Source organism: Mesoplodon densirostris, chromosome 5, assembly GCF_025265405.1.
Source record: "Mesoplodon densirostris isolate mMesDen1 chromosome 5, mMesDen1 primary haplotype, whole genome shotgun sequence".
Lineage (NCBI taxonomy): Eukaryota > Metazoa > Chordata > Mammalia > Artiodactyla > Ziphiidae > Mesoplodon > Mesoplodon densirostris.
The window spans coordinates 112,840,928-112,865,364 of NC_082665.1; the positions used below are offsets into that span (position 1 = coordinate 112,840,928).

The 24,437-nt window shown below is 35.1% G+C and overlaps 1 protein-coding gene across 1 annotated transcript; it reads left to right on the plus strand.

Annotated features, from left to right (window-relative positions):
• Positions 1-3,335: 3,335 nt before the first annotated feature.
• Positions 3,336-24,025, plus strand: OSTN (osteocrin). The gene is made up of 3 exons (XM_060100131.1): positions 3,336-3,434; positions 5,836-6,050; positions 23,941-24,025. The coding sequence occupies exons 1-3, from the start codon at positions 3,336-3,338 to the stop codon at positions 24,023-24,025; spliced, it is 399 nt and encodes a 132-aa protein (XP_059956114.1).
• The last annotated feature ends 412 nt before the right edge of the window (positions 24,026-24,437 follow it).

Sequence of the window (24,437 nt, forward strand, 5' to 3'; positions counted from 1 at the left end):
TTAACTGGCTGCAAGCATGGCTTTAAACCATTAAATGTGTGTATTTAAACTCAGCATTTATTTTTATATCTCCCTATCCAAATAATCAGGATGTGGTTATCTGTAAGATGATACATTATGACATTTTTCCTATATACACCCAAACACAAAAATATATGCCTCAGACATAATCATCAATATTACAAACACTCATCATCCTGTGCCTTTTATAGGATTGCAGAGATGAAGAGAAACCTGGTTAGTAAAATGTGCATAAAAATAGTTGAAAGAAATCCACATGGGAGAACTCATAAAATTGAGCAATTTCACACTTTGTAACCTGTTTTTAGCATCATTAAAAAAAGTGGAAGAAAAACATCACAACTGTAGTTTATCTTTGATTGAATGAAAGAGGTATTTAAAAAAAAAGATATGACAGAAATATGAGCTCATTGTAAAAATACATTTGTTTTTGATATATCTTCCCTTTTACTGAGGAAAGTCAGAGACAGTGCAAAATCAGAAGGAAGAATGATTCAATGGCTGATTTTCTAAAGAAATAACTAATTCAGTTTTTGGTTGGTATTTTTACCAGATATCTTTTACATTCATGCTTGTTATTTTTCTCCTGTCTCAATTTAGAGAAATAATCATGATTAGCTGTTTTTAGATACTTATCAAAAACTCAAATATTAAATATGTTTGTCAGAAAGAGAACACAGAATTTACTGCTCCCTTCCAGAAATTGTGGAATACACAGAAGCAGCTAGTGAACAGCATTGTATGACTAGATTGCAAAGTAGAGCAATTGATGACATAATGAAGAACTAGTTTAGACTGCATTACATGAAAATTAAGATTATATTTGATAAATAAATGTTATAGATAATGCTAAAATATTTTATCTCCATTTTGAGTATTAATACACATTTAATACAGATGCTACTATGTCTAGGTCTTATTTGTCTGTATTCTAGCAGATACATTTTTTACTAAAATCCACACTGAGGTTTCAGAGTAACAATATTTTAAGGAAGTGTCATAAAGAAAATCATGGATCACACCAAGGAGAATGTAGTTATTAAAGAAATATTTAGTAATATCTCATAAATGTTCTTTCATTTACAAATTATAAATGCTATATGGGATAAAGAGGTTATACATGAATTAATCCAATCCTCTCAAAAAGTTCTTCTGAGATCAGAGTTACTCCTCATTTCACAAATAAAGCTCAAGTAGGTTAAATGACACACACTCAAGGTCTCACTATTACTAAAGCAAATATGAGTCAAATCCAGTTCTTCAGATTGATCTTAGGATCCCTTTCTTTTTGCTCCCTGTAGGTTTCCAAATGATTTTTTTTAAGGCAACAGAAGTTTACTGAAACTTCTCATTCATGAAGGATGGCCTGGGGGACTTCCCAATATCATGTGCTAAGTGGTGAAGTCAAGCCCGTTCTGTTGGTAGCCCGTGAGCTTCCCCCAACAGAGCAAGGCCTTCTGCTTTAACCAGTGGCAAGACTGGCATCCAGCAGGCCTGATCTCAGTTGTAGATAAGCTTTAATTAGATTTATAGGGTTATTTAAATGTAAAAATTCATAAATGATACACCTTTGTGCTTACTACACAGAATTAACAAATGTAATATTTTAACATGTTTGCTTTACTATGTATAAATAGAGAGATAAAAACTGAGTCCCGGGCTTCCCTGGTGGCGCAGTGGTTGAGAGTCCGCCTGCCGATGCAGGGGACACGGGTTTGTGCCCCGATCCCGGAAGATCCCACATGCCGCGGAGCGGCTGGGCCCGCGAGCCATGGCCGCGGAGCCTGTGTGTCCGGAGCCTGTGCTCTGCAACGGGAGAGGCCACAGCAGTGAGAGGCCCGCGTACAGCAAACAAAAAAAAAAAAAAAAAAAAAAAACTGAGTCCCTTGTGTTTTCTCCATAATCTCATATACTCCCCACCCTCCCCAGAAGTAATCATAGTCATGAATCAAGTTCCATTTGTTTATATTTTAATTATATGTATAGATATCAAAATATATGAAATTGCTTTACATATTTCCAATTTAGGTAAATGGTAGCATGACATATGTATTGTTCTAGAACTTCTTTTTTTTTTTTTTTTTTTTTTTTTTTTTTTTTTTTTTTTTTGCGGTATGCGGGCCTCTCACTGTTGTGGCCTCCCCCGTTGCGGAGCACAGGCTCCGGACGCGCAGGCTCCGGACGCGCAGGCTCAGCGGCCATGGCCCACGGGCCCAGCCGCTCCGCGGCATATGGGATCCTCCCAGACCAGGGCACGAACCCGTATCCCCTGCATCGGCAGGCGGACTCTCAACCACTTGCGCCACCAGGGAGGCCCCTAGAACTTCTAATCTCCCCTCAAATCTGCTTTTTTAAATCCTTGCATATAATTACACATAATATTCGGTCATTTGTTTTGAAGAGTAGATAACGCCTATATTTAATTTATTTGTATAAAGTCCATAGTATGAATTTACCTCGTTTGATCAATCCATTTCTTCTTGAGTAGGGTACTTGAAATGATTCGTTTTTTTACTACTATATAAAATGAAGCTATGAACTTTCAGATACATGTCTCCTTATAAACTTTGGCCCACTTTACTTAACTTAAACTTTACTTAATTGTGAGTCTGTTTTTAAATTTTTATTTATCAGAGTTATTTAAATGTTCCAAATGTTAATCTTTCTTTTTTTTTTTATATCTGTTGAAAATATATTCCATTTTTAATTTGATTTTTATTGTAATTTGTTTATTGTATTTATCATGTAGAATTTTTCAGTTTTGATATAGTGTAATTCGTTAATTTTTTCCATGAGATTTACCTTTTGAATCTTGCTCAAGAAATCCTTACATATCACAGGACATAAAGATAGTCTCCTATTGGAACTGTGGTGTTTCTGAAATTTTGAATTGAAGTGCTTTTAGACACAGCACATCCTCTCTTGCTCACCACAAATCCCGTCAGGCCTTAGTCTCTCATACCTAGTCAATTTAACACATTTCCCCTTAGGTACATGAGGTTGTACTCTGTGGATTAGAGAGTCAAAGAATAAAGTTACACAAACTAGATTTTTCAGACTTGGGTTAAAGTTAAATTATGATTATTATTGTACAACCCCAGTCTAGGTTTCCATGGAAATGAAGCCTTGATAGAATTCATTCTGGGAGATTGACATCTTCTATTAAGTATTATATAAGTTTTGCAGAAGTGCACTCCAACACATAGAAGCTGAATAACTTGGTTTATTACCTGCCTATAACAAACTTTATAGACATTTTTGTTTTCTATCTTGCCAGACTAATCAATGTTAACCCTGATGTGTATGACCCTTAGATGCTGAACTGGAGATTGGCAAGTGCACATTTTATCCTGGCTGTGACGTTGATGGTCTGGAGCTCAGGAAAAGTGCTCTCAGTGGATGTCACAGAAGAGGTAATGGAAACTAGCTTAAGGGACCATACTTCTTTTATGAACATAAGCCATTTTTACTAATGTCAGAAGCAGGTGTTGCTGACAAGTAGGGAGAAGGTTTGATAACACAAAAATCAAGTAAATGGGCATTTCTTTCTATGCCTTGTCTTCACCATGGATTCAGAGAAAAACAGGTATCTAAATGTTAAAAAAAAAAGCTGTAAGTAACAACAAAGATTTGTATTCCATAAACCAAAAACTATAGGAGAAAATTCATTATAATTTCAGCCATATTTATAATTGAATCAATTACATGAAGATGAAGTGCTTTTATGTGAAATTTGAAGTCATTTACATGTCAAGATTTGAGTAGTTGGGCCAAAATTTTATCACTCTACAGATGTTTTCTTGCTGCCAAGACTAAACTACAAAGGAAAAGAAATGTGAGGACATCACCACACAGAGAAAAGTTAATTTGGCTCATTTGATCTTAATAGAAACATACATTCTTTGTGCTTCTTAAATAACATAAAGTGAGAATCTGAAATGTGTTTTACTGAAGGACAAGTTTTATACAAGTTTTGTGAATTTTTCCTGATGATTAAGAATATCTTTAAAAAGAAACAAAAATCTAATTTGTATATATGTCAGTTGGAAGAATGAACACATAGTTTTTGGAAGAAGCTCTGAGAGATAATAAAAGCTCTCCTAAACGTGCCCTTTGAAGGTTTGCCTCCTGATCTTAAGAGTTTCTTTCTCATGATTATAACATCCTTCCCCTCTTTAGTTTCTATGCCGCCAGGCTTATGTAAGGAAGTAACAGAAGTTGAGGTTTTTTAAAAGATGTGGACTTTGAACTATGAGTTACAAAGAGCTATAGAGATTTTTAATGTTTTTATATGATGAAAGTAGTGTTTGGGGATAATTAACTTCATGGCAGTATTCAGGACAGAATAGAAAAAAGAGAGAGAGAGAGGAGATAAATAAATTATATGGTGATTGAAAGTGTGCACTAAGCAGTGAAGAGGACCTGATATAAATCTGTCCTCATAGGAATCAGAAAGAGCAGGGCAAGAGAGGTTTTCCAGAAAGAACTGGCTAGACTTAGAACAGATTTCACTGGTTTAGGAAAGAAGGAGCTCAATGACTTTAGGTCTCAAGAGCTTTGAGGTGGACTGTAAGTATTGCAAAAGAGAATTGTGTGAGTCAATGATGAAAAGGCTTGGAAAGTACTACTGTTTCATTTTATTGGGAAAAAAATGAAGGGAATAGAAAGAGAATAAGAGAAGTAACTCAAAAATAAAGACAGGAAGTGAAGGAAAAGAGTCGTTCCCAGACCAAGAGTCTAGCAAGAATATGACTAAAGGAGGAAAGGGAAGAGACCCCTGTAGTTATTAACCCTTCTTCCCACAGGGGAATAGTCTCAGGCTCTTGGGAAAGAAGTAGCATCCCCTGCACAACAAAATGATACCAGATTGCTAGCAGGGGCATTTTCTGAAATGCTGTGATTGCGCCTGAGAAAGGAAGACAGACTTCACAAACTGGAAGCTTATATTTTTATGGTTTGGATGACATGCCAGATGGCAATATGTGTAAATAAACAAATAAACAAGAAATCTGACATGGGACAAAAAAGTCCTTGGGATAGCTCTGACTCATCATAGACACTCATTAATATTTGTTAGTAAATCACATGGGTGGAGATGGTAAGCTCCTTCAGGGCACAGACTGGATTTTACTCATTTTTGTATCTCTTGGGTCTAACGCAGGACCTGCACAGTGGATGTTTAGTGGCTTGAATCAGTAAGGAATGAATGAGTGGTGAAAAGAAAATAACATGAGGTTTAGATTTTTTCAGAATTCATTCAATAAATATTAATCAGAAATTTACTGAGTCCTAACTATGAGCAAAATACTGGGATAGGCATTGAATAGAGCAGATAAAAGACTAATTAGACCTAGTCTTTGCCCTCAAGTTACTCACAATCTAATAGGCAATACAAATATATTGTACCTAATCTAATACAAGGGAAAATGTAATAATGGCAGTGATGAAAGAAGTATAGATAAAGTGCTTTTGGAGTAATAAGGAAGGATGCAGTTGTTACTGGGAAAGAATCTGAAAGAATAATCAGTTATACTAAATTTTAGAGGCAGGCCTCCTTTAGAGGAGTTTACCATTTTTTTTCTTTGTGTGTATGTGTATGTGTGTGTGTGTGTGTATTGTTTCCTTTTCATTTCTTTTGGATAAACCTCATCTCTATGTGTTTTTGTCCCCAAAAGTCTTTCTCTCTGGATCATAACTCATGAGAAATCAAGGTTCATGACAGGAAAGTCAGCTAAAAATAGCAAAAAACAAATGCAGATGATTGTATGTATTTTCTTCTTGTTAATGAATGGAATCACCTTTCCTGCCCTATAGACCTTTGATTCTAGAGTCTTAGATGTTCAGTCACCACCCAAAGTCAAGGAGGAGAAATCAGTCACTGATCTGGCAGCAAAACTCTTACTTCTTGATGAACTTGTGTCTCTGGAGAATGACGTGATTGAAACAAAGAGGAAAAGAAGCTTCTCTGGTTTTGGTTCTCCCCTGGACAGACTCTCAGCTGGTTCTGTAGATCATAAAGGTAAACAGAGGTAAGTGAACTCTTAGAGAAGGAACATTTTCATTTTCTAATTCTTTCACTCTGGGTTCAGAAACAGAGAGGTCCACATTAAAAAAAAATACAATGAAACATTGTAGGTAAACAGGTTTAAAAGTGTCTTAGCTAATTTCTGAGTTTAATGGCATCATTTTAGAAATAATGTTTAGGGAGCAAAATAACTGCTATAGTATGCACAAATATTTTTGTCAAAATGTTTTCTGAAGAAGATTCTGTTGCATATAAATATAAAGTAGCTCTTACAAGACATAACAGCATTTGGGAAGCAAGGGGAAATGTATGTTCTATGAGATAAATGTTCTGGTCAGTTGCATTTTCTATTTAATAAAGGTAACCACAATACCATTTTATTTTTACCCTTGTTACACAGTATTCCAAATGATGTGAATAAGTCCCCTCTCCTATACCAAGAAGGCAGTGAAGAGCTCTCAGGAACTGGAGTCAGGACACATGTGTTTAAGTCAAATTTCTAAGCATTTCTAGCCATGTGACTTGTATAAGAATCTTATTCTCTGTGATCCTCAGCTTATTTATCTGGAAAATGGGGATAATTACTTACCTCTATAAAAATCAAATGAGTACTTTGTAAACTGTTAACTATCATAACAGAATTAGAGTAATTAAATCTCTCTTTAATCATTGAGTGTCAGTACTTTAAAGCAGTCATTCCAAACTTAATTCATTTTCTACCACCTCAGTATCTCTTCCTCATGCTGTACATTTCACAGCAGCAGTGTCACAAGAGATCACCCAATTCCCCAAAGTCTGGAATTTGGGGAATTTACTAGGATACCTTTTGCTCACCAGGATTCCATTTACTTACTTTAAACATTCCATTATTCACTAAATTCTCTAAATCCTACTTGTTTTATATGTTTAATATCTCCAGAATATCCTTTTACATTAAGGCTTTCCTAATTCTGGCCTAAATCATCTTTTTGACATGTTTTCTTTCTCCAGTCTTTCCCCATCTCCAGTCTTTCCCCATCTCCACTTCTACCACCATCTTCACCCCTTTATTGGTGAATGCATCCTTTACTCTGCTACCAGGGGGATCATCTAACACAAAAATCTTTTCATGAAAAGTTCCCATTGCTTAAAAGATAAAAGCAAACTCCTTAAGGAAATTCTATGAAAATTTTCATAATCTGGCACCTCTTTTCATCCTGCACTCATTTCCACATCCTTTAGTCCAGTTTCACTTGGTTACTTGGCGTTCTAGGACACATCAGTTTTGTTCCTGGTCTGTGACTTTGCTTTTGCTCGATGATTCTCATCAATACAGGATGCAATTTGTTAGACTTCTGAAAGATTCTCAAAGTTACACTAGGAAATAAAATCATCACTTTGGGACTATAATTTATCCAACATGTACTTGAAAAAAATACTACACATGTATTTTGAAATTCAGATCGTATTCTAATTAAACAAATACAAGTTAGTTCCACTTATGTTCTAGGCACTGTGTTGGGCTACGGTGGAAAAAAGAAGGAAAATATAGTCTTTGTCCCTCAAAGAGATCACATTACAATAAGAAACATAGAAATATTTATAACAAATTATAACACAAAGCAAGAAGAGAGGCAATTTTTAAAGAAGGTTATAGAAAGCCAAAGGTTAAGTGGAGAAAATATTGTGCCTTCTAATCAATAGTATTTCTTTGATTCCTGGATCTTGCAATACAGTCTACAAAATAATTTGAAAGTCAACATGTAAACATTTATGTAAATATTTATATATGAATTTATAATAGCATACATAGCTTATACAGCAAATATTTTTTACATAAATCTTATAAATATATATAATCTACATTGAGATTCCATCATAACAGTTTCTTTAGGAAGTGTCATAAAGAAATACTATATTAGGAGATATAATCTATCTAACATAGCTTGGCTTGTAAGAAAAAGAAATTGGCAAGCACTTAGTCATTTGAACAGATTTTCACATATAAAGGCTAAAAATAAACTATTATAAGTGTGTAAAAAATCAGGGAATATTGTTCTTATGAGTACTTCCTGAGGAAGTTACTGGAAGAAATTCTTCAAACACTCAAAATGACTGAAGAGGTAACATCATAAGAATTGGTGTGAACATAACTTTAGAATTAAAGTGTGATGATGGTTACAAAAAAAAAAGAGTGCCATGTGTTATAGTTATGCAGTCTGACAATATAGATACAGCAAAGTATCAAGCAATTCAGAGACAGTAGGGGGAGCATATGAAATTTAGAATGAGTTTTTTATTGCTTCATGGCTATTAGCTGAGCACAAAAGGATATTACAACAAATAGTTGCTTGCAGACATGGAGAAGAAGGAAAACGTGGAATTTTCTCTTTATAGAATTTGTACAGCTAAAGCAATGAAGAAACAACAGAATTAGTAGATGTAGAAATTCTCCCTTATAGAATTATTCCAGCTAATAAATGAAGAGGAGTGGTAGTATTAGAATGTATCTGTTTTGCAAACCTTAATGAAATGATGGCTCTAGACAATGATTGTCAGTTTCTGCTAGCATCACAAAAGAAAAAACAGTGAGTCATTATATGCTCCCTGATGGAAGAACTCAACACTACCTATATAACAGAATTGAAAAAAAAAAAAAAATTCTTGCCTCTAGTTCTACCTCTCAATTTCCAGGAAATATAGAAGACAAAGAAATGACTTCAGAAACATTATAGGGAAGCAAATAGCAATTCAGACTGTAGAAAACAGCAGAATAAATAACCTAGTTTCTTCAATAAATAAGTTACAAAGATTTGAAGAAAAACAAGAGATGGAGGAGGAAAGGGATCCAAAAGATCAAAGTAGATTTAAGGGACTTATTAACTAGTCACAATTTTGGGGGGGTTCTAATTCAAGCAATTGTCTGTTTAAAAATTAACATGTGTAAGAGACAATTGTGAATGTGCACTGTGGCTACTTAATGATTTTAAGTAATTATTGTCTCTTTTTTTTTTCTTTCTTTTTGGCTGTGTTGGGTGTTTGTTGCTGCGTGTGGCTTTGTCTAGTTGCAGCTAGTGGGGGCTACTCTTCGTTGTGGTGCTCAGGCTTCTCATTGCAGTGGCTTCTCTTGTTGCAGAGCTCGGGCTCTAGGAGTGTGGACTTCAGTGGTTGCAGCATGTGGGCTCAGTAGTTGTGGCTCGTGGGCTCAGTAGTTGTGGCTTGCAGGCTCTAGAGCACAGGCTCAGTAGTTGTGGTGCATGGGCTTAGTTGCTCCGCAGCATTTGGGGTCTTCCCCCACCAGGGCTCGAACCCATGTCCCCTGCAATGGCAGGCAGATACTTAACCACTGCGTCACCAGGGGAGCCCTACTGTCTCTTTTAAATATGAAAATGGTACTGTGGTTACATTAGAAATTAGATTTATTGTTATTTAAATATTTAGTTGTAAGTATTTGTCTGGGATTTGCTTCAAAATAATACAGGAGTGGGAAAGGAATAAATGAAACAAGACCTACCATAATCGGTAATTGTTGACTTAGAATGATGCATACATGGGAGTCTATTATACTATTCTATTTTCGCCTGTGTTTGAAATGTTTCATAACAAATTAAAGAAATGAAATGAAACAATAAGATAAACAAGAGATTAGACTTGGCAGAAGAGTAAATATATTCACCATATGATAACGCTAAGAAAATGACTCAGAATATACCACAAAGGTATGGAGAACAGAATGATAAATTATAACATACAATTTAATCTAATTAGAGTTTAATGGTGATAAGTAGAAGAGAATCACTATTTAAAGAAATTGTGGGTATTTTTTCAATAATTTTCCAAAAATGGTGAAAAAAGATGATTTGCCAAATTCTGTAATAACAGCACAAATAACTAGTACTATTTTTGAAAGGTTAATTGGATTAAGAAAAATTATTCTGTTAAAAGGAAGTCAGGTAAGAGATGGCTTAAAGGCCTGAACATTCAGGGCATGTTCTTGGGATGACTAAATAGCATGGTGTAGGTTCAGTATCAACATACAACCTAAGAAGCAGGGTTAAAAATAAAATTGGGAAGGAGAGTTAAGACCAAACAGGGATGCTGTTTTCAGCAATCATTCATATTGTTGCCCTCTGGACTGTGCAGTACAAAACCTATATAATCTTAGTCAGTGTCTCTGGAACCAGATTGTGATGGTCCCATTGAGTGTTGTATAAAGAAAGGATATTAGTAATTAATGATCTTCAGAGGTCAAAACTGGTCAATTTTCTTCTGCCTTTTTCTCTACCTTTCCCTTCACCTCCAACTACTTCCAGAAGGTTGGAAGTGTTAAGGATAGCTAATGCATTTGCACAGAAGTTTACGCATGACCTTGAAAAACTGAGAATTTCCCCTAATCAAGACACTATATTTTGTTTCATGACTACAGTTAGAATGCAGAGACTCTGCTCCTTTGTACACTATGGCTTAACAACAAAGGTGACCTCCTATATCAGGATTGTTTTATTTAGCATTTATTTAGAATGACATATACAAATTAATAGTTTTCTTTTTTACATATAATTTATTTATGTCTTTTATACTTTTATTTTTGATAGTGGATGTTTTACCCCTTTGAATTAGATTCCAAGGACACTTCCTGTGAGCTTTTCCCTCAGGATTCATTTTTTATTCAGGAATTCCTGTTCTTGGTCTTAAAGCAAACATTAAATCTGTCTATTAGAGATTTGGAAAACAATGGGAGATAAGTAATAGATATTGCATAATATATTTCTATACACATTCTTGAGTTTTAATTGAAAAATAATTTAGATTTCTTTCAAATTATAATGCTAACTCAAAACACATTAAATGTTAAATTTTTCTATCATCTGTTGCAAAGATATTTGAGAATCATTTAAATGTATATGATAAAGTCACAGGACTAAAATGAATGTTTTCCTACATTTAGTAGCAAGAATATATAGTTTAGAGTTTTGCAACTATTTTATTAAAAGATTTCTAAAAATTATAGTAATTTTGCTTGGGAGAGCTGTACATAATGTTATTTGCTGTTCTTTGATTACATTATATGAGATAAGACCTTTGGTCCTTTAGTCCAGATAGCTTTACTACTTCTTTACTTGCTTTTGAATTATTCACAAGGCCAGGATTATCTTGTTACCTTACTATGCATGAACGTATACAAAACAATTTCTTTGTTGCTTACAAACACTTGTGATGTTCATGTATATGCCATCAATTTTTCTCCTTCTCAGGGCATTCATTTTCTATTTTCTCATACTCACCGAGAGAAGGTTATAGGTCTGAGGTCCGTTTTCCATACAGTAGCCCAAAGATTTCATCCATCACTAAATCTAGGAATTCATAAGCTCTTTCTGTGTCGTGGGCCACTGTGGACCCCTTCTCAGAATATTGTTTTTAAATGGACAAATGTCATGAGTTCAAAGGTTACTAATATATAGAAACAGAATTATCATAATACTTAAAATGAATTTGTAATATGACAACATATATGCTTCTTTATTAATGCATAAAATAAGATCTAAAAGACATGTCTAAATACCAATAAATTAAAGTAGTGCTGAACATAAAAACAATTTCAAAGTATCTGTAATGACAAAAATGTGATCCGAATATATCTGTGATTTCTACTGTGACAAGGGTTTACTTACTACTAACACCATGGTGATTTTTTTCCTACATTCATAACTGAAACAAATGCTATATTTCAATTAGAGGATAATGAGACTAAAGGTGTAACATTTCCCATCCATGTTTATGGATCCTTGAATTACATGACCCCAGATTTTAAAACTCTGTCTCACGCATATGAAATGCATTATTTTATTTTCAATTACTATAAAATATTCAGAAAAGAAAAATTTTAAACTCTGCTTTTGAAAAGGTCCATAAGAGATGGAAATGTGAAGAATGAATGAACAGCTAGTGAGAAAGAAAAAAGAAAACAAACAAACATAAAAAATACCAGGGCAAAGTCCATGTCAGATCATCATAAAATGAAGCAAAGAACCATCTGTTCCTATTTTATATCATATTTAACTTTTTTTTTCACCTGAATATGACACTAGCTTCATTTTCAATTGGATGTGCAAGCTATTTTAATTCTCAGGGCAGGGTTATCTCAACTATGCTTTGAAGTTCAAAATATTTCTTCATTCGGTTCACTTGTTTAAAGCCTGAAGTTAATGGTCATTCAGCTTATAAAAAAAAAAAAAAAAAGGAAGCAGCTATGGCCATATCCCTAGCAAAATTATATCTACTATTTGAATGACACTTTAATATTAGAAGGTATTGGAATTTTTCTAAAGGGTGGTTTCTCTCACTTCTTCACACAACACTGAAAATGCCTTGTAAAATATTAACAAAAATAATAATACTTTATATCTGAATTTAATTAGGATAATCATTTTCACAACTGTTATTGTTTTAATTCTCCCATTAATATTTTGAGGTCAGCAAAGCAAGTAATATCATTGTGTCAGTCGGGGTTCCTGCAGGAAACAGGAAACATTTGAGATAGGAAAATTTGAGAAGGATTTAGACACAGGAAGACTATTTACAAAAGGCTGGGTAGAAGCAAATCATAATGGATGGCACAACAGCTCAGGACCCTGGTCTGAAGATTCAGATGCCTTGGGAGAAGCCGTGACCTTCAGTTAGGAGGAAGTGATCTTACAAGGAGGCAGCAAGGAGAAAATTATACTGACTTCACTTCCTCTCTCCTTCCACTCTCCCCTGCCAAGGCTGCCCATTAGGTCTGTCTCAAACCAAAGCCAGGGAGCACAGGCACTATTCTGGGATCCAGTGAGGTTAGTTTCCTGGACTGAAAGTAGGGTGAGAAAAGTCAGAGAGTGTATCTGGAGAACAGATGGAAGACACCCAGCACAGTTATATACATTCTATAGACGCAGGTCAATAAACACTTTGCTCTCTAACATTGTTATTATAACCACTTAATTGAAAGAGAAGACTCCATAGAACATAATTAGAAAAGCAACTTTATCCCTCACCCACATGCATTCAAACACATTCAGTAGGAGTTGTTTCCTATCTCTTGGGTAAAAACACAGGCAGGTACTATGACTCTACAGGTCACACTGAAATAAAAATTCATCTCATCACTTTTATTAGAAAAACAATCATATTTCAGTAATTAAAATAATAAAAAATAATATGTTTTAGCCCAAACTATGAATATTATTAAAGTTTCTCCTTTTCAAGCTGGAAAGCTGCACTGGGAAGAGGTTTGTGGTCAGTTTGTCCTCACCCTTTCCTCTACCACACTGGGCTGCCTTATGTCCCCTCTAGTACTGGGGATGTGGGTGCAGAAAAGTAAAGAAAAGTCTTACTTGACTGATGCTATCATGACTTGACTTTTGTGCTCTCTGGCCTCAGTAAATGTTCAAAGATGACTCCTCACCATGGGCCGTTTTGTGGGGTCACTACATAACCCCCATAGGGAACATTGACATAAATACCTTGCCTCCGGCTATGCTTCTCTTTCAACAGGTCAGTTTTACTCCTCACCTTTATCGTACCCGCTCAGTTTCTTCATTTAACACCACCAGCAGCATCCTGGTGCCTCACCCGTAACCCCTGGCCAAAAGCCCTTCAGGGAAGTTCCCTTTTATAATTAGCCTAGGCCAACTCTACCCACATGCTCGCTCTACATCTGTTCTACAGAAAACCCACATCCTTGACTCTGGTCACTCAAAGTAAAGCTGTTGCTTATATAACCATTTCTTCACTCTGGCATCGAGCCAATTCTTACAGAATCCTGCCCTTTAGATTTCATAGTCTGTTCTGTGAGGTCTACCCTGCTTCAATGGGTATATGTCAAGCTTTTCTTGAAGCCCTTTCTCTATATGAAAGAAGAGGGAAATGTCACTGTTCTCCATAAACTTGCTCCAGAGAAATTCTCTTTCTTTACCTATTCAATATCAATCTTTTTATTGGATGAAGGTTGAGAAAATTAGTTTGTAACAACCTCCTTTACAAACAGTGGATAACTCTAGCACCTTACTTTAGAATGCAAGAGAAAATACCACTGTTTTTTTCCCCCCTTCAACTTTTCTAGACCACAGCCAAAACTGAGATAGAAAGAATCCCATTTTAACATTCTGATACACTGGGATTTTTTTTAAAATTCCTAACACCCTAAGAAGATATTAGCCCCATTTTATTAGTATATTTTCACAGATATAAAATGATTTCCTTGGCATAATGTAGCTAGAATATCAAGTTGTTGAACTCCAAGTCCAATGACTTTCCACTGAAATAAGCTGCTTATGATAAAGAAATTAAAGTTATATGTGAATAAGACACTTGTCCAAGGCCAGGAAAAGTGAGATTCACTTAGAATGCATGCATTAAATAAATCATTTTGAAAAGCCGTACCAACAGTATATGTTTTTCTATCCAAAACCAGACATAAGGTTCAGACTAAAGTTGAGAATAGCAATTCCAACTTCAATTTGTCAGATATGATTGCGCTTCTTGATGACCATGCCAAAGATTAAATGTGAAAATCCTAACATTTCACCTTTCTACTTCATTGTGAAGCAATGTTGCAGGCTGAGGCCAACCTAGGTATCTCATGATTTTTGCTAATTTTTTCCAGCACTTAATTGTTAATACCCAAAGGAGGTAGTTCAAAATGGGCTCCATTTCATAGTGAAGAACACAGAGAAAGGATTCAGAATGTGGTGCCCTATTTCCATGTTTCCTTCCTCATATTTAAAAGCTTGTCTGTACTATAGGAAATGCCCTTGAGCATTGACCTTGGGTCATTTTTCCCAATAATTGTTCTTTACTGCTTGCCTCTTATACCCAGCTCAACTCCATGGTAAAGTTCCTTTACCTTTTCTCTCTACACTAACTCATATATGAAGGTTTAAAACTTTCTCCTAAAAGGGATAATACTTGATTCCATATATGGGCTTTGAAATGTACATTAACTACTCCCCCAAAAAGAAAATTCTAGAAGACACTTTTGTGTAAATTCATTTGCTGGATAGAAGTTTTGAGTGTCATCAGACCCTCAAAGAGGCTCATGAGCCAAGCAAATGAAAATACTTTCTGCCTAATCCTACAGCTCTACGGTAGTTTCCAAATCAAGCATGCCTGGGTTACTTTACATTGAACCCTTTAAATCTCATTTTTTGATTCCAGTGCTCCTGGTTTGTTTCTGCATGCTTGTTCATATTGCCCTTTCCTTGGATAATACTTCAGAAGCTGACATTATGTCTAGTCAGCACCACCATCATAAGTTTAATAGAATCTATTTAACATTGAATTACCACTTTTGACACAGAACTCCAAAAGTCATAAGTCAACTGTGTGCTAATGAAATAGCAGTTTCTTTCATTATTCTAAACATATCCCATTTATTTAGTCATATTTCTCAGCCTCATGTTTCCACATAGAGAAACTCCAGTTAAGGAAAGACTGGCCCCAAGCCCCACCACTTTATTCACTACTTCTCAAAGGAGAAGTAATCATGTACTTGATAGGTCAGTTTGAGAGGAGTAGTTGAGCATGCTCAGCTCATCCCTTTTCTTTCTGTTTTTATTTGATAATTATGACTAATTGTATAAATCCGTCTAATCCTCAGAGGAGATGTAAGAAAGTCATTTACATGCAAATTAAAGTCTTATTCTACATTCAGCTTGATCAAAATGGCATTTTGATTTCTCCACATTGATCATTCATATCTTATTTCTGTATTGTTTCTGAAGATGGACTCAGGAAAAAAGACATTATGTACTGGCCCCTAAAAACTACATCATCACTCAGACTTAATGTGGTCCTTCATCAGAACATTCTGGAATTTGAATTTGAAAACCTAATTGTCTCTTTTAAATTTAAACATGACTGTAGACTTTAATGATTTCTCTTTTCATTCTTTACAGGAACTTGCTGAGTCCCCTTCATTTTACTCTGTCTCATACATTAGTTTTTCCAAGCTCATATATTTATATCTAACTTCCTATAGTCATTTATTAATTCTGTAATTTTAAATTGTGGTAACCAATATTGCAGGACTCAGGGGTCACCATTTGTTTTATTGTTTTCATATGCCCCATAATTTCTTCCTGGAACCTCCAAACTTGGCTGTGATCTCTTCTCTTGTGGAATCCCAAAGCACTTTGAATCTTACCGTATTAGATCTCTATTGCTATGCAAACAAGTTACCCAAAACATAGCAGCTTAAGGCAATAATAAACATTTATGTTCTCACTCAGTTTCTGTGCATCAAAAATCTAGGAAAAGTTTGCCTAGATGATTCTGGTTCAGGGTCTCTCCCAAGGTTACAGTGAAGAAGCTGGCCAGGGCTGCAGTCATCTGAAGGCTACATGGGGCCTGGGGATATCCATTTCCAAAATGGCCCACTCGTAAGGCTGATGACAGGAAGTCTCAGTCCCTCACTAGCTGTTGGCAGAAGGCCTTAGTTCATTGCCATGTAAACCTCTCTATAGGGCTGTGAGATGAACTTAGGAAATGACAACTGACTTCCCCTAGAGTGGGTGATCCAACAAAGCAAGGCAGAAATATTTTTCATTACTTAGCTTTAGAAGTCATTTCCACAATATGCTATTGGTTACAGAGGTCAGCCCTTTTCAATGTGGAAGGAGACTGCATTATAGTAGAATTATTGGGGTTTATCTTGGAGCCTGGCTACTATACTCACCTAAGCTTTAAAGTATATTTATTTAATTCTGTGTTTTACTCATCTAAATTACTGAACTATTTAAATGAACATTCTCTGTTAGCCATTACTATACTTTTCCTTTTTGCTGTCACTCAATGTTGATAGAGCTGCATGACCTTCTTGAAAGGGGCCAAGCATTTTATTGTCCCTTTAAGATGTAACAGCAAATCAGACTATTGTTTTTAGGGAACACCCTCCACACTCTGATTCCTAAGTTTCTTTCCTTGGGACTCAAAACAGTAAGCCGGATCAATAAAAATTGTTGTGTATCCTACAATTGGGGGAAAAAATGTTTAAGTTCACATGAAACAACTATTAAAATTAATGAAGGGGCTTCCCTGGTGGCGCAGTGGTTGAGAGTCCGCCTGCCGATGCAGGGGACACGGGTTTGTGCCCCGGTCCGGGAAGATCCCACATGTCGCAGAGCGGCTGGGCCCGTGAGCCTTGGCCGCTGAGCCTGCGTGTCTGGAGCCTGTGCTCCAAAACAGGAGAGGCCATAACAGTGAGAGGCCTGCATATCGAAAAAAAAAAATTAATGAAGTACCTGTTCACAAAATAAACCTTAAAATTTTTAAAGGCTTGGTTATCATACAGAACATATTCTCAGACCATGACATAATTAAATAAGTAACAAAAGGATACCTAAAAAAAAAGGTACAGTTCTCAACTCATTTCATGAGAATAGCATTATCTGGACACCAAAACCATGTGTGGAGAGAACAAGAAAAGAAAATTACAGGTCAACTTCATTAATAATTATAGATACGAATTCCTACCAAAAACATCAACAAAACAATTCCAAAAATATAGCAAAAAGATAATACACCAATATCATGTTGGGTTTATCACAAAAATACAGTACAATGTTGATTTGCTTTAGAAAGTCAATAATAGAGCTAATAAATTGAAGAAATAAAGCCATATTATCTCAAAAGATGCAGAAATGGCATTCAATAAAATTAAACATCTATTCATGATCTAAATCACCAGTGGACTAATAACAGAAGGGAACTTTTTTAACAAAATAAGGGACTCCTATTTAAAAATGCTACAACGTATATTCTTAAATGATAAGCAACAACAAATCCAATAAATTATTGAAGGTCTTTATGGAGAAAATTATTAACATATATGAAAAGACATTAAAGATAAACTAAATAACTTATCTTGGATAGTAAGATTTAATATTATAAAGATTTCAATTTTCTCCAATTTGATTTATACCTTAGATTCAATACAATTCCAGGTAAAACTGCAAAAGGATTTCCCATGAAACTTGATAAAGTGAATCTAAAATTTATGAATAATTAAGTCTGAATATAGAAAAAAAGGAGAAATATGACCCCTATGTCACTCCATAAATAACAAATAATTTTAAAAGGTTTAAAAATATAAATGTGAAAGGCAAAACTGCAAGAGGTTTTAGGACAACATAGGATAATATTTTTGTAACATTAGAGGTGATTTAATTAACAAAATGTAAAAATATTGATAAATTTCAAAGCAAAATTAAAGATTCTCATAAAAGACACAATAAAGAAGATTAACCACAAATGGGAAAGGATATTTGCTCATAACTGACAAAGCCTAATATTCAGAGTATATGAAATTCTCCTACAAATCAATATTTAAAAGAAAAACAAACCAATAGAAAGACAGGCAGCAGACTTAGGTACTTCCAAAAGAAGAAATCCAAGTGGCCAGTAAGCAAAGGGAAAGGTTAGCAACTTCATTAGTATTCATTGAAAGCAAACTAAGAACACAATGAGATACAACTACAAATGCACTAGATTGGCAAAATTAAAAGTCCACAATGGGAGGGCTGGCATAGATTTGAAACAATAGGAACTGTCATACACTGCTCTTGGGTGTGTAAATTTGTACAACAAATTTGGAAAACAGTTTGGAACTATGTAATAAAATTAAGTATAGGCATAACTAGCAATTCTACTTCTAAAAATATACTGTAGAGAAATCCTTAAATGTGCATTGCAAACATGTGTAAGAAAATTTCTAGCTGAACAGTACATAACCATCATGAAAAAGAAAAAAGAAATACCTCAAATTCCCGTCCATGGTCATGTATTAATAAGCTCTTGTATATTCATTATTCATACAATGAAATACCATACAACACTGAACATAAAAGAGCTACCTCTACACATGACAACATGGACAAATCTCAAAACACAATATTTGCTGAAAGAAGTCAAGAGTGTTTGCACATTTCTTTCAAATAAAATTCTAGAGCTATCTAAACTTACCAAGAGACTTTTGAGCAAAACATATAGGTTATAAAGAAAATGAAGGGAGATATTAGATCAAAATTCATCTTACAGATTACCTCTGGGATGAAGTCATGGGAGGGATTCAACTTGGGAGGAAGAAAACTAAGGACTTCTAAAGTACTGGTAATATTTTATTTCTTAACTTTGTGCTACCAATAGGGATATTTATTTTATTTTTTTAAACTGAACCTAGGTGAATTTATAGAGTCTTTGGTATGTATGAAGTGATTCTAAATAAAAAGTTTAAATATAAGTTTTCTAACAGTTGTTTTAGAATGGTGGACATCTTTAGAAATTGAATTATCAAAGAATATAAATTTTAAAGAAAATCATATTTGGCTCAAGAAGTCTGTATTTTTGTCTGAAGTTTAAAATTATATTTAAAATAATCCATCCTCCTATATTACTTTAATAGGTATTCTGTATCCTTAAACTACTTTCAGAATATTTTAGAATGGAAAAGGTGGATTGTTTTAAATGGATATATAATATAAGCCATGTCATACTGTTATTGTGTCAAAAGAGGGACTAGATAGTCAAAAAGTATGGTTTTCCCTTTTGGTCTTAAAAATATTTTTCTATGTTAACATTTATGTTTTATACACTGTGTATTACTGTCAGTGTATGTGTTGTAGATTGTAGTATGGTTATATATATTTCATATCAGCAAAAATGTTAAGAGAAATACTAGTTTACCATTTTACTTCTGAATAGATAGAAACTGTGTAGAAATTATTTAACTTATTAAGGTATTGTTGTTTTTCAGTAAGTAGAAGTAATAAATAGAATCCAAGTCAACATCCCCTGGTTGCTAATACTTTTTGGATCAAATCTGGGAGAAAGAAGGGAAGGAAAGAGTAGGGAAGAAGGAAGGAGAAAAATAGTTTATTTTTGCTTTTTACCATACCACCACTCCCTCTAGTTTACTTGAGCAGGAAAAGTAGATTAACCATAGTAAAGAAAGAAAAAAAATGTTATCTTCATTTATTTTACCTTGACTTTTGAAAATATACATTGGTAATATGGACCAATAAATGTTCTGCTCTAATTTATAATGATGCATGAAACCATCATACTTCTCTTTAAAAAAGTAAAAGGATTATTTTTTGTGACACTATCCATTCTGCAGAAGCTTTGGGAGGTCAGTTCACATGTGAGGCACTACTCTTTTCCCAGGTGCCATTTTCTTCCTCTTCTCATCAGTCCTTTGAACACCTGGAAGGGGCTGGTTTCTCACTTCTTCTTCTGCTTGTCTGGGACTTTCCCTGAGCATTTTCCTCCATCCTGGGATGGCTTCTACCTTACCCCTTCCCTGGAGTTATAACGGGGAGTTGTCCATGAAGGAATTTAAGGGCTCAAGGAATAAAAATCACATCAGTTTAATGCTTTTATGTATTAAGCATTTATACTCAGACTTCAGCCCTAAATCATACGACAAATGTATTCAGTTTTTTTTTTTTTTATTTCTATGGTAATAAATTACCACAAACTTCTGGACTTAAACCAACACAAATTATATTATCTTACAATTATGTAGGTCAGAAGTCCAGGATATCCTCACCAGTCACCAAATACCATTCTAGACCAGCGGTTCCCAACATTTTTGGCACCAGGGACCAGTTTCATGGAAGACAATTTTCCCACAGTGGAGATGGTTCAGGCAGTAATGCAAGTGATGGGGAGCGGCAGATGAAGCTTCGCTAGATGGCCCTCCCCTCACCTCCTGCCGTGCGGCCCAGTTCCTAGCAGGTCCCGGACGGATACCGGTCCACGGCCTGAGGGTTGGGGGCCCCTGTTCCAGACAACTTTGACATGATTGATGGCTAGCTAGGGGGTTGCCCCTAAAATTCCTTCTGTATGCTGCTATGGGATTTCTCTTTCACCTAGTCTATCAGCAGGATACAGAGGAAGTCAAGAGAGTAGCAGGCTGTGCTCCTTGGAGGATCTAGAGAAGAATTCATTTCCTGCTCATTTTAAGATGTTGGCAAAATTCGGTTCCTTTTGGTTGTAGGATGTAGGTCCTCGTTTTCTTTTAAGAATGTCTAGAGGCCACAGCATTGCTTGATTTGTGACTTTCTCCTGCATCTTCCAGACTAGCAATGGTGGTTTAGGTCCTTCTCTGATTGCAGCTCTCTGACCCACTTTTCTTGAGTCACCATCCACTTTTAAGGACTCCTCTGACTACACTGAGCCCACCTAGATAATCTAGGATAATCTTCTCATCTCAAGGTTTTTATTAATCCCATCTGCAAAGTCCCTTTTGCTATGTAAGGTAAATGATTTACAGATTCTATGGATTATGACACAGACATCCTTTATGGTGGCAGAGGAGGAGTGACCATTATTTTGACCACAAGGAAAATAACTGCTTAAGTGAGGAGTCTGTAAATCTACTTATGTGAATAAAAATTATTTTAAAATATCATGAAGACATTTTTCTTTTTTTTCCAGCAGTCATTATTTATAATTACATCAGAAGACCTAAAGCACAACTATATGCAAAGTTTCCTATGACTCTTGATCATTCATTCTATGCTAATTTTATAGCCCAATATGTTTCCCAATTGAATGTCAAGTTGAAAAATATGTAGTCAATTTATTATCATGAAATCTAGATGTGCAAACAATAGGCACCACTTAGGAGGGTGTGATTTTCAGAAACTTGAAGAATGGAGGCAGAGGTATGGATAGGTGAAGGATAAGCACTGTTTTTTTTTTCCTAGATTTTCCCATATTGATCATACTGTTTGTCTAAAAGACAGTCCTATAAGATCATACATACAATGCTATCTACATTGACTAGCAAAACAAAGGGCCAACCCAAGAAGATAGATGTGAATCAGCAGAAAAGAAGGCTGAATTAGATTTTTTAAAAAAGAATAATAATAACGTGTGTCTATTCCTACCAATATCATTTGAGGGTAAGCTCCCCATCAGGTTCACTTCTTATTTTTATCATCCTTGTATACATAGCACTAAGCACAGTACCTGGCATATTGAACACATTAAATAAATATTAATTATCTTCAAATTAATAGTTTTAATTAGAATTAAACAATATTTATAAAATTTTTATGTGTAAGATACAGTGATAAAAGTCCCTCATGTTTCCATTGTTCTCTATACTTTTCAGAGCTTTTTAAATGAATTATTTACCTAATAATGATATGAGGAACATTGATAAGACCTGGTAGTTAAGGCGAAAACTTGGCGTCAAGAAAAATGAGAGAACTTTGTCCTCTACTATTCGTGTAATATTAAATCCTTGTCATGTAATTGGCTTGTTGGTGGGTTCGAAAAGTTGCTAGGCGTTTGCAGATGCCGGCTCCCTTGGTTTGGTTAAAAACTCAGGGCTTGTGAACAGTAAAAATATTTTTAGAAAAAGTTACCTAAATAAATAAGCATCACTCCCATCTGCTGTAGCCTGTGTGACACTATTTAAGCAGGCAGTTACATGCTGAAGAGCAGGAAATAGGTTTTAACCTGGAGGTCTCGGTGCTTAGTGCAGCTTCTCAGATAAAATACTAAGTGAATACAGGAGAAAATGAGAAACCTGCAGCGTTATGGTAGCAGAGAAATTTGAGCTCCTACTGTGACCCAGGTCCTGAGCCACACTCTGCAAGGTTTCATTTGATCCTCATCCAGCATAAGAGGTTGTGGGATCTTAGTTCCCAGACCAGGGATCGAACCCAGGCCCTTGGCAGTGAGAGCACAGAGTCCTAACCACGGACTGCCAGGGAATTCCTTCAAAGGACAGTACAATCTTAAGCAAAGGTAATGTCGTTTCTCTAGTGCTTCAATCAGCCTGGGAAGAGTCTGCTCATCACTGATATCCAAAATTTCGCAGGATGGCAAAGGTGGAAAACTCTGCAAAACCACTTCTGAAACCAGCGGTTCTGTACTGAGTTATTAAAAATAATAAAAAAGTTACACAGGAGAGAAAGAGTTATTCAAACAAGTTTAATACTGTGATAAGAGTCCCAGTCCAGTTAACATTGTACCTTGTTGGGTTGTCATAATACTTCCTTAAAAACGTGTTATAAAGAAGGAAAAATGAAAAAAAGTTATAGTATATAATAAAAGAAATGTCACATAAAAAAATCCTTGTCATTCAGACAGTACTTAACTATAGGTTTTTGAAAGACTAAAAATGTCTTTTAATTCCAAGGCCAGTGTATATTATGCATTCACAGCTCTTGGACCTCTTCTGTTAGGATTTTGACTTGATAGCACCAAGTGATGGCAATAACAAATCAAATTAAAATGTTTCTTTTTAAAGAGATAATTTATAGAACATACAAACTGTAAGGCCTCCTGTAGGATTTTTTTAACTTTATTTTAATAATGAAATATTTTTTTCCAAGCAATATTTGAGTACATATAACAAACATAGACCATCACATACAAAGCTTCTCTAGGTAAAATCTGAGTGAAGACCTGAGAGACACACTTACCCCACATTCAGTCTTGGCATCAGCATCCTTTTCTCTCTTTCCTTCCCCAGGAGAAACATTCTAAGGGAGAAGTTGGGGAAAACCACTGACCTAGTGCAATCTTCCTCAATTAACAGAGGAATACACTCAAATCTGAAGAGGAGAAAGGGACTTACCCAAACTAAACATTCAGCAGATTGTTATGCTGATAAGACCTGGCTTTTCATCTGGACTATTTGATTTTGGATAAGTTATTTAATTTCTCTAAGCCTAACCTACCTCAACAGATGTTGAATAGATAAGAGATGGTGTCTAATGCATAGTGGGTGCTGATGAACGAGAACTATCACAGTTATTCCAACTCCAGAAGAAAGCCCCCAGATCTGCATGAAATAAAAGAGCAAAACTACTGATTGATAACTTGGACTTTAGCTTAAAAATGTTCTTTTTCGCTTGTTTCAGGAAAGTAGTAGATCATCCAAAAAGGCGATTTGGTATCCCCATGGATCGGATTGGTAGAAACCGGCTTTCAAATTCCAGAGGCTAATTGATTCCAATCGTGAGTATAATTTGAAGAAATATAATACCTGCAGACTTTGATTAACATTTCACAATGGGCTAACTGATCCATCTTGGTTTGTAAATCCCTCTTTTGATTCCTTAGCTTATAAATATGCTTTTTCAAACATTTCTGTACTTTATTAGTATGTAGATGCTAAATAATTTAAATGACATTAAGAAAGATCATTCCTAGACCTACTTCACCCTAAAATAAAAGATTTAGTTATTCTTACAGACTTCTATGTAATTATTGAATATTAATATGCAAAGATTAAAATTCTAATAAACAATAAATCACTTCCATAAATATAAATAAATGTGTAGCAATCCCCCTACTATGAAGAAGACACATTCTAGTGACACTCACAATTTTGTGGCTAATAACTACATTACCAGAA

What these genes read in the sequence shown, in the direction of transcription:
- OSTN (XM_060100131.1), top strand. Translation starts at nt 3,336, where the DNA reads ATGCTGAACTGGAGATTGGCAAGTGCACATTTTATCCTGGCTGTGACG. An exon ending in CAGTGGATGTCACAGAAGAG is followed by an intron (nt 3,435 to 5,835) that starts GTAATGGAAACT and finishes CCTGCCCTATAG; the next exon opens with ACCTTTGATTCTAGAGTCTT. An exon ending in GATCATAAAGGTAAACAGAG is followed by an intron (nt 6,051 to 23,940) that starts GTAAGTGAACTC and finishes CGCTTGTTTCAG; the next exon opens with GAAAGTAGTAGATCATCCAA.